Genomic DNA, 11276 nt, shown 5'->3' with positions numbered 1-11276 from the left:
CGATCGTCACACACATGCCCCACACTCCACTACGTCCTGCTATGTCACATTTTCGCTCGCCCTTCGCTCGATCTCTGGACATAGAATAGATAGTTAATGTAATTTCTTCATGTGCATGACAGCGCGACTATACCTAGCTAAGCTGCCACTGTATTTCATTTCTGCTTTGAAGCCTGGCTGCGAAGATCTTCATATTTCTGATCATAATCATATGTCAAGTATTCCAATGCACCATAATCCCGAGAGTACATACCTTTAGCTCGTCGGGTGAAAGGCCTCAGAATGACGCTTCAAAAGCATTCTTATCGGTTGCGTTAGGATGGAGTTCAAGGTAGTCTTTGAGATAGAGATTCCTACACAAAACTGACACATTACGTGTATAAATCAATGGATTGTTATGATGCATAAGACGCACCTGACAGAGTTCGAATTCTTGTTGTAATGCAGCTTCACTGGCTTTGTCTGATTCTTCTGCTTGACTTCGAAAGCCAATGTTGGATGTGTGGCCACATCTTCTTGAGCAGAGGATGCCTGCGATCCAGAAGCGATCTGGGCAAGGGCAAGTAGGGCACCTACACGAGATCAGCAATGCGAAGCCATCTATGCAGTATTCGTACTATCTTTGCTGCTTGCAGCGGAAGCCAACTCCGTTCCTGAGGCTGCGCGTTGCTTTTCACGAGCGCGTAGGCTTGTTATGCATTGGCTAAGGATGCTGTGAGCACCATAGTTCCGAAATGACTATCCACACGTACAGCGGGTTTACAATCTGAAAACGCCAAGATTGTGTTAGCATCATCTCCAGTATGCATAGCGTACAGCTTGCTGACCTCTAGCATGTGTGCCCCGGGCACCTCAGACGGCGGCAGAGAATCTGTAGCAGAAATGTCATCTGTTTCATGCGTGTTAGTGCTGTCCATGGGAAGTGCACCAAAGATTGGTTCCAGGGAGATGGACTGAGAGTAAACGTCATCGATGACAGACAGTGAGGCATTGGAATTCGCAGTAATGGGTGTAGTAGTGGACTCGGTGGTGGCAAGAACATCATTCATGTCGCATGATGAAGGCATATTGCATGCCGTTGGCTGTGTCTGGACTGCAAGCATGGCGGCAGCATCTTGAGTAGCATTAGTGAGCTCCTGTTGAAGCGATGGCATTTTGCCAGTGGTACGAGTAATAGAGAAACTTGCTGGCAGCGAGACTGAAGTGTTGAGGCCATCGGTGTTGCATACATCTGCAGCATACTGTCACATCAGTGGTCGCCATCAATTATTCACGAGAAGCGTTACCGGTTACAATGGCTGCTTTCTGAGACGTGAAAATGGTGGGTTCGGAGAACTTGGGGGGAATATGAGCATGGGGTGTCATTGCAGCCACTCGTTCAGCAGCAGATGAGCTTGAAGAGGCAGCTGGCTGAGGCTGTGCAGTTGGCATCGCTCTTCCAGAGGGATAGGACGACGTATCTATTGTAAAATTGCATCAGATTCATTGTAACCAGATACTGGCAGCGCATGGATTAGTATACGTCACCTAGGGTACCTCTAGAAGACTTGCGGCGCTTTGAAAGGTGCATCGGGCTGTCCTTGCTGCGGCGTTTCAGCAATCTTGGCTTAGGTTGAGGCTTATTCTGCTCCTCTGCCTTGAGCCTGACGTGATACTTGTAGAAGGTCAGATAAGCCATCGTTGCAAGCTTCTTGGCCTTCCAATGAGAGTCACAAAGACGCATCTCCTCGAAGTGCCTCGCCATCATGTCAAGGTACAATGTGAGTGACTCTGCGTCTATGAGCCCCCATTTAGGTGTCGCCTTCCCCTTCTGTCGAAGCTGATGCCAGATTGCATGCGCAAAGTTCCTTATGTCCTCAGCTCTTGCTTCGGAGACAGCTCTGCCATTGCGGTCCTCGATGAACTCATAGTTTTCTGGGTTCACTGCAGCTTTCGCAGATCTAACGGGGTTAGTAGCATTTAAAGATTCCTCATCACTGTGCACTTACTGGATGCCATTGCGAGTCGTAGAGTTGTGTTTGATGCCATGGGCAATGTCACAATTTTCGGCGGTCCTCCTATTTCTCCATGACCAAGATGTCCAGTTGCAGGGTAATTATCTGGGTCATAGGGCTCCAGCGGGCCGGCCAAAAGTGTAGACGAGTGATCAGCAGCAAGAGAGGGAGCAGCAGGGGGCAGCATGAATGAATGGTTGACTGACGACGTTGCAAGACTGACATTCGTGCCTTCAACGTGTTGGATTCTCAGGAGCAGGCCATTATAGACATCTCTGTATGACATTGAGCATAGCTAGTGGCATGCCGATGAGTGTAGTTAAGCCGTTACTTACTTTAGAGCACCATGTTGTGCTTGAATTTGACTGTACTTTCTTTCAATGTGTGTATATTTGCTGAAGAGGTCGCTATATGCGCGATTTTGTGAGAGCAATACTTGATGAGAGGCTTCAGTGAGGCTGGGAGAAAGCATTGATGGCAGCATGCTCACCTACAGCTTGTCTGATCAATTGGCTTATGATTTAAAGAAAATGTACCCACTGAGTTATTGCAGAAGTTATGCATGCGATTGAATGGTGTTGGTGGCAAGAATAGAGTCTCTGTGCTGGCTGGATCGGAGGTGCTGTAGTGTTCATCATGATAACTGCTCTGAAAAGGACTGATACGGGAAGAAGAAGAGCTGGAAAGAATGGGAGAACTATTGAATTCTGTAGATGATCAGGACCACTGGCCACAGATCTAGTTAGCGTCGAGTCTCAACTGACCTGATCTTGCATGAAACGGTCTTGATGGGACTGGCTGAAGCATCTCAAGGCTGTTGTCTTTGCTGTAGAATGTTCCAGAGATACTAGAGAATGATGTTTGTGTTGCGTCCATATCTCAGATAGCGTATATGCATAAAGTCAAGTTTGTGGGTGTCACCGCAGACATCTTGCGGCAACAAGGCTTGCTGTCACGTGCCTGTGAGAAACTTGGCGCTTGAATAAGCGCCAGTCAAGGTAATTGGTGCGCACAGAGTTCACATTCTAGGGCCATAAGTAGCAATCTAAATGACTTACTTCTGTGATGTGCCCTTCCCTAGAATGCATCTTAAGCCAAGGAAATATTTTTCTTGTGGCAGACCAGGATTTAGACATCAAATAATGTTGCGGTAGCCACCAGATTAAGCGCCGGTCAAGGTGCGCACAGAGTTCACATTGTAGGGCAATAAGCAGTAATAAAAATAACATATATTCATGATGAGCTGTTTCCTAGAATGCATCTTTGTCACGAACTACTAGGGAATAGTCTCCGAACACAAGCTAATGTGTCAGCACCTATGTAGTCCTGACTAGACATGAATTACCTCTAACATCCAGAACCAACCCATAATGGTCGACGTGATATGGCGACTAGAGAGGGTGGTGGCAGGATAATGTGTATCACTACACAACTACAAGCAGGCCCTCAGTTGGGCGGCCTGAAGTCCCATGTCGAACGGTCATTGACCTAGATTGCTAGCCAGTCCCTTAGGACTCAGATAGGAGTGAGCCCCAGGTGGAGAAGTATGATAGAACTGGGGATCTACTCCCAGTTGACCCTAGTATATATACAAGCAGGGGAGTACCCTGATATACCGTCTATCCTACTTCATATTATAATACGTATGTATACTAGGAACCCTTATATGGCAAGTATGTTAGATCCAGGACCCCTGATACTGGGTATGGACCTACAGATCGAGCCAGTGTGGGAACCTACCTTATTGTACACATACGATGAGGTGCTGCGCCAAATACCTTCTAATGGCGCCGCTTCATTGCTCATGACCTTATGACCTTATGACCTTATTATAACTACGTGTATCTATTGGACCATGGCTTGCACCGTGAGTACCCTTAACTGAAGGAACCTCTTTGGATCCCCACTAGACGTTTACGTATTTCCATCAGGAATTACGTATCCCACAACTGTCAAGGTGAAACACCCGACAGTGCCCCGGAGATCCACTTTGATATCGGCCAAGACTAATACAGGAGTCTATAGAAGACTCAGTCATGGCTTCTTCTAATATCAAGTGGGAACCGGATCAAGACTTCTTTAGATGCCGGATCGGTGGCCTCTTATCAGGGTCAGATCTTATCCGGTCTGTGGATCTGAGCTTGTACGTGATGTGTACTTGAGATAGGTCTGGACTCGTGACATCATTATGTGATTCGCATGTGATATACTGTGCACAATGATGTCTGAGATTACTCTAGACCTTTTATGGCTCTGAAAGGCTCAGACTTAATGTCGCAACCCTATTGAGGATCCTGTTCGGGGATCGGGTTGTCACATATGCTAAGTCTAGTAAAAGGCCGTTCTGTCGTATCTTCGGGATAAGGATAGCGTAGACTGCCTTGCTCTAATCCTTTAGCAGGTCTCTTGGAGAGACTAGGATTGAGGTTGGTTGGTTCAGTCTAATAGATGCTATGAGATCTATCTCCATGACTATTAATAGGTCGCAAGTCCTATGTGGCTTAATGGCCAGGACTTATATCGGCGACTAGTCAATTGATCTCTGGTTGATCCCGATAAGTCACGTGCCGATACAATCTATTGTAGGACTCAATGGTTCCCTTGGGAACTATGATCGTGATATGATCCATTGTGTCAGATTGTATATGATCGGCACATTTGTGACGTATTCCTTTTTAGGGCTTTTAGTCACGTGACTAGATTTTCTTCGTTCTACGCTTACTGGGCACCTTTCGGCTGTAGGCCCTTGTAGCAGCATAGCCTGCTGGAGGTCACGCGAGGACATGAGACTATATATTGGATCTAGCCCTTCACAGGTAACCCGTGTAACCTATTCTCTATACCAGCATATGTAATGTAATATGCTATGTGCGTCAGCACCATCCGTGTAATATACAGATGTGCGCTTGGATACCTGGCTAAGTGATGTATAGCCTGGTCCAGCGCTTAGTGCTGGCGCTTAGGGTATTTATATGAGAATGGTTAGGGTCACAAGGACTGTATTTGTGACAGTACCCCCTTTTTAAGGCCTGAGCTCCGTCGAAGTGTTGGGCTTTGCTCCCACTTTTACGGAAGTTCCGCAGGATTATCAAGGACAGCACAAGTGACTAATATAACTGGATAACGTTTTGCACGTCGGTTCGTTCCTTTTTGATCCAATTTTACTTCGTCGAGGTGAAAAGATCTGAGATGCTTAAAGGCACAGTGAAGTGCAGCACATTCCGTCATTCAAATACCAACGCAGCAGGTTGTCCGTGTTTGACTTGAAGTATCGCAGTGATTTTATCAGCCTTTTACATGCAAGGCGCAACTTAAGTCGTGACCATGAACTGAACCTTGCTACTAGGTGTTGATTATTTGCTTCAGGAATAAAATGATCTTCCACCAAGGTGTGCTTAAGGTCCTTTTGCATCCTAGTTCTTCGAGGAGTTATATAGGCGAGAGTACTAGATGTCACTAATGATCCGAGTCTCATAACTAGTCCATGACGAACTGTTTCCTTAAGATCAATTGGAATTACTACTGGTTAGGTTTAGTGCACTTCCATGGTGCTCAAAGCGGCCAGTGCTACCCATTCACAGCAGCATAAAGATTCCTTTTGATAGAAACGTGGTGTCATCATTATTGCCAATCCCTATAATAGAACTTTTATGTGTGCTTGGAGATACCTTTTTAAAGTTAGACACCAGGTCCTGAACGTTCTTTTAAAGTCAGTGATGTGGACTGTGGACTGTCTTTCTTCTTATTGGTATAGCACAAGTTTCTATTTTATGGATTATGGAATATTTCGATACGTTTTGAGGAGCTTGTCTCTTATTTGCTCAATAAGGATCTGAAACCTTGAGGGTTATGTTCTGTCTTGAAGTCAGTTTTGACGTCTTTTGTAGACGTAGGTCTCTTGAAGCATGCACTTTTTATCGCATTAGGGTTCATTTTGTTTGAACTGTGATTTATAATGCATGTGGTCGTTGACTACACTAGTTCAAGTGGTAGTGAATGCTTGAAGGAATTGTCCTCATCTGGCGGAGTTTTCTCGAGAGGTTGCTATATATTTTATATTGCATCAGGACCTTTACTTTTTGGTCGCAATTTATAATATATGGCTAGCGATTTTTGCTTTTCTACCCCCTCTTCGAGGTTATGTTCTCCTGGACATAGCATTTCCACTTGTATCTGCCAGTGATGTAGACAGATAATATGGTCGTTTGAAAATTCAGGTTTGCTCTTTAATTACCCTTCGTGTACCGAGGTCTTGTGCGCATATTAGGCAATTTATATGTAGGAACGAGGTACTCGTAGATCGTGTGTGTTGGGTGCTCAGCCCAACACCGAAGTACCAATGAATCAGAACTGTTATTGCTCATCCCCTTCGTCGTGCGGTGTTTTATATTTTTCTTAAAAAGATGCATGATGCATAGAAAAATTGCATAAAGCATAAAACTTATAGCATTTGCCGCACTCCAGTGGATGTCGTTAGGTTATTTAGCTGATTTAGTCGTTCGTTACTATTGCGCGCAAGAGCGTTGATCTCTTTTTGCTATTAGGCTCATTGAGTAGTCCGTCAAAATACAATTAAGTATTGCCGGACAGATTCAACTTTTTATTTTGATCGTAGGAACATTTAGTGCCTTTGTCGAAAGACCTCCTTATTTACGTCCAAGTGCAAACATCCTTGACTATAGTGACGCTTAAAGCTGCCAGTCAGGAAAATAGGTTTGACTTATATAAGGGACATAAGGATGTATTGTCTTCGAATATGAGGCAAGTTCGAACTGATCGTGTGAGCAGCAGTGAGAGAAGCTCTAAAGACAAGCAATGATTTGTATGCTTTGGTGGTACCGAATAGGTGGCAATGTAATAAGGACAATGAATTATAATTCATTTTTTGTCTATCAGGTGTTCGTTGGCCGGTTAGGAATAGTAGAGCCTTTTACCGGTTGTAGTGGAGTCAAATCTCCATGAACACTGGATGCCTGATTTACTTATTATCTGCATTGATTTTAAGCGGTGTCCTGTTCCTCTGAATAATCAAGAGAAAGGTAATTTTTCAACCTTTACTCACGGTTTATTGGCGGTCATCGGCTAGACTCGCATGTAGCCGGTTGATGTGTTTTGCTGATCGACCTGATCCTTCATAATGTGATCGATTGCAGGGATTAGAATCTTTCCATCGGTATTGCCAAGAATGTTCGGTCAGCATATTCTTGGTTTAATGAAAGTTCCCTCAACGAATGATTTTTGGCTCCCCAGCCTTATTCGCTGATTTAATGAAGGTATTGTCTCTTATAAACCTTGGTGAATATCTCCGAATTTCTTTTTGTTGAGAAGGGTCCGTTAGCGATTGAGCAGTTTCGATTACTGAGAGTTATATTATTATCTCCTATTATCTCCGGACGCCTTTTCGACTAAAGATATTCATATTGGAGTATTCCATCCTTGTGATGTAAGGATGCTTTACCAGTCATGTCGGGCTTATTGTATTTTTATGGCGCTCAAAGCTGCCAGTACTGCCTTAAATGACAAAGGTTGATTGAGTGCACGGGAACTTGATGTTATGGTGTCATGCCCTTATTGCCTATTAAGCTCGTGTCTTTTTATATGAAGAAGACTTTATTGCACGAGAGGCGATATAGATGATTTAAATGAATTGGCTAACTAGGCCTAATTCTGCTGACAGGGCTTGACGAAATGCTTGCTATACCGCTTGCGAAGATACTTTCTGAACATCACAGAAAATTTGTATTTTCGTATAGCATTTCTATTCTTTTGCGACGGTGTGGAGTTATCAACCGTCGGCGAGGCATAGATCGACTACAAGGCCTTATACTGGCTGTCGATTATTTTCATTGATTGTGATTTAATCAATGGTGTCAACTTGTTTGCAAATCAAGTTGTTACACAACCTCGACTTGTATCTGTTTGTGATTTAAACAGATGCGCTTCTTCAGGTTATCCGTTTGTTGTCATTTTATATTGCTTTGGGGTCTTCTGGTTTGACCGCAATTTATAATGACTTGCATTGATTTCCTTCCTCGAGAATACGAAGTCCGTGTTGCTGGAGATTCTCATTAAGAGGAAGTGATCTAACTCTTGGGTTGATCTGTGCAAATCCGTTTACACTAGCACGGTATGTGCCTCCTTTTTCTTTCTAATATTCGCGATATTCCATTACACCTTTATACCATTTTGCCTTTATTGATCGTCGATCGACTGTTCTACTGCACGTACTATAATCTATGCAGCGGAATCCTCCATTTGCAATTCGGAGTTCTCAACGTGTGTCACAGATTTTCGCCACAAAGTCCGCACGTGACTTTTCTCACACCACAGATCACGTGCTTCACCAATATCTCATGCCACTCAGCCACAGACGCGATGCGTAGAGATCAGGTGATAGTCCACATCACATGTTATGGTCCAGACCTGTGGATGATACGGTCGGACCTGTCTATTCCAGGATACAATAGAGGCACCCATTTGGGAACAAAGGGAACAAGGACTATTGTTATGCATCGGCCTTCCGCTTCCTATTAGTTTAGCCAGAAGCCTAGATAGGTACGATGTTCACATCGGAGAACAAAAGGGAAACCAAGATAGGCACGATGTGCACACGCATTACTGCGGCAACCATCGATCTTCCCACTTATTGTTCTACTTCCGGACATCCTATTGTTTCATGTACGGCCATTTGCTTATACCCGTAGATAGGTAGCTTAGGTAAGATAGCCTGCTGTATGTGTATATAAGACCAGCCATGTAGGGGACGAAACCTCAGATTGTTTCTCCTCGTCTACTACCTGTAGCACCCACTGAGCTCACCAGCTCCTTCATATATCTCTCGCCCTTTCCTGCGTCTGTCAACATTGACCAGTAAGTCAACAGGCTCTTGCGCCACATAGGGTTCAGGGGGATACCTTTGGGATCAGGGGGATCAGGGCGGCACGTTCCACGTGACTGTCCCTTTTTAGTCTTTTTGATCTCTTGTCCGGTGTTACCGTGACATTAGAAACAATCTGACATTTTCTGCGCCCCTGCTTAGTGTTTAACACAAGCGGCCGCGTATTTTCAGCGCAAGCAGTTTCAGCCGTAGCGCGTGGCTTTTTTGACATACATTCCAATCCAATCTCTACCCGGCGTGAGCCTCAGCAAGACTCTGAGCTGCCCAAAGCCTCAAAGCGCAAGGCCACCCCCAGGATCGACCTTGACGCCCACTACAAGCATCAGGAAACCAACAAGGAGCGTGGAAGGCTTCTCACACTTGCGTCACTAGGTGCATCATCCACAGACAGGCAGCGAGCAGCAGCTAGGGTTGTAGATACCACACACATCATAAAGCGCGGAATCATCTGCAAGCCACGCGATCACACCCCACCGCTTGAACGCTACAAGCCCAGAAAGGGACGTCTTACCACTGGTAGTCGCAAGCCGGCACCACCCCCAGAGCTTATCACCTCCAACGCCGTTCCCCCCATCATTGTTGCTCCACAGCCAGTGCGACCCCTTCCCAACTTCGTTAAGGTCAACACACACGCACGACCCATTCGCCCTCTTCCGTCCAAAGTCAGGCCCACCCTCCACATCGAAACACTTAAGAAGCAGGTCTCCGCTACCCGCTTCAGACTACAACTGATATTAGGAGCATTCTGGGAGAGAATTGATCAGGACAAACGAAAGAAGGTACAACTCCTCGCATCGGAGTTAGACAAAGTCTGCGCAGATCTCTACACGGGAACTCGTGAATACACCTTCGTCGACAAACAGGTCATCAACACGTGCTGCCTAGAAATAGGAAGGATCAACTTCAAGGAGATAGGGAAGCAGCAGAGGTTAGACGAGATCGTCAGGGAGATTGGGAAAGTCAAGGACAAGCAGTACCTAGGCTTCATCTTCAATTAGTTTAACTACATCTATATCACAATGGAAGGAGCTGATCGTGCATACGCATCCACGTTCAGGCAAAGAATGGATGACATTCTGCATACAAACGTTGAGTCAGCACATGACGGAAGCACCCCACGCGCCTCGCAGCGCAATTCACCAGAACCTGCACTAGGACCGCAGGACTCTGCATCACAAGTCGGAGGACCAGCATCCCCGACACCATCACTTGTACCAGCCTACGTCCCACCCATCTGGGAGTTTGATGGACACCAATTCGAGTACCTGGAAGATGCTCTCAGACAATCCGCTCCCGGAGAAGTCCCAGACCACATCCGTGAATGGGTAATCGTGGCAATGAAGCTCACGGTCACTACTGAGATCGCCAAGGTCTACAATGTGCTCGGAAACAAGATGTACGAGCACAAGAAAGCCTTTGAATCAACGATCCAAAACAACAAGAGCGAACACCGACTCAAGGAGGGAATGCTCCAGACGGAGATCGGGAAGCTCAAGGATAGAATCCTCGTGCAAGACGTGCATATGACAGTTTTGAATGACGAGCTCACAGGAACCCAGGCAGCAATGCTCGATACAGGCAAAGAAATGATGGAAATCAAGGCAGCTAACGTCAAGCTGCGACATGAGCTAGCTTCGCTCAAAGCAAGCAGCGTCACTACGACGCAAGGTCAAACATCCAGCACGGTCCAATCGCACAAGCCACACATCAAAATTGCTGAACCTCCACACTACTCGGGCAAAGGAAGTCTGGAGGACTGGCTCCAACAACTCGGTATATGGATGCGGTGGAATGAGATTAACGACGATGAACACAAGATTACCACGGCCTTACTGCACTTGGAAGGTGGCGCGTTCACATACATGTCCGAATATGCGACCAGAGCAGCAGCACGGCAGGCACTTGGCACATGGGAAGACTTCGTCAACATTCTTAAAGTGAACTACAGGACCCTCGACCCGGACAAGGATGTGCAGCAGCATTTGAAGGATATCTGCGGCAAGACGTATCCCACAATGGTATCCTTCGCAGAACAGTTCCGTCAATGGGCCACTAAGACCAACTTAGGGCACACTGCACTCATCGGTTACATCGCTGAACACCGAAGCAAGGACGTACGCCAGGCAATGGTCACACGAGACAGTCTAGGAATTTCTGACCCCATCACATGGCCAGAATATCTCGACCTATGCCTTCAATTAGAGTCCAAGTTCAGAGCCGACAAGGCAGGACAACATGGAACGGTTACGACATCATCATCATCGGCACCACGGGCCCCGAAAGACCCCAACGCAATGGTCGTGAATCGAGTATCCACCCTCACCAAGGAACAAGAAGGATGGCTGGAGAAGAAGCTGTGTGTACGATGTGGGAAACACCCCTTC

General features: G+C 46.0%; 2 protein-coding genes across 2 annotated transcripts; one reads left to right on the top strand and one right to left on the bottom strand.

The window, feature by feature from the left end:
- Positions 1-277: 277 nt before the first annotated feature.
- Positions 278-2181, bottom strand: LAESUDRAFT_763958 (uncharacterized protein; the record flags this gene model as incomplete). Its single annotated transcript, XM_040913358.1, has 8 exons — positions 278-353; positions 416-572; positions 618-703; positions 753-766; positions 828-1231; positions 1287-1460; positions 1528-1923; positions 1989-2181. The coding sequence occupies 8 exons, from the start codon at positions 2179-2181 to the stop codon at positions 278-280; spliced, it is 1500 nt and encodes a 499-aa protein (XP_040758869.1).
- Positions 2182-8670: 6489 nt separating this feature from the next.
- On the top strand, positions 8671-11094 carry LAESUDRAFT_763957 (uncharacterized protein; the record flags this gene model as incomplete). The annotated part of the gene is made up of 5 exons (XM_040913357.1): positions 8671-8694; positions 8755-8864; positions 9047-9865; positions 9950-11006; positions 11068-11094. 5 exons carry the CDS (start codon positions 8671-8673, stop codon positions 11092-11094), a joined length of 2037 nt encoding a protein of 678 aa, XP_040758868.1.
- Positions 11095-11276: the final 182 nt, after the last annotated feature.

The sequence above is a fragment of the Laetiporus sulphureus genome (genome assembly GCF_001632365.1).
Source record: "Laetiporus sulphureus 93-53 unplaced genomic scaffold LAESUscaffold_65, whole genome shotgun sequence".
NCBI classification, from domain to species: domain Eukaryota; kingdom Fungi; phylum Basidiomycota; class Agaricomycetes; order Polyporales; family Laetiporaceae; genus Laetiporus; species Laetiporus sulphureus.
The sequence above is the reverse complement of the archived record's forward strand: the minus strand, read 5'-3'. Positions and strand labels throughout refer to the sequence as shown.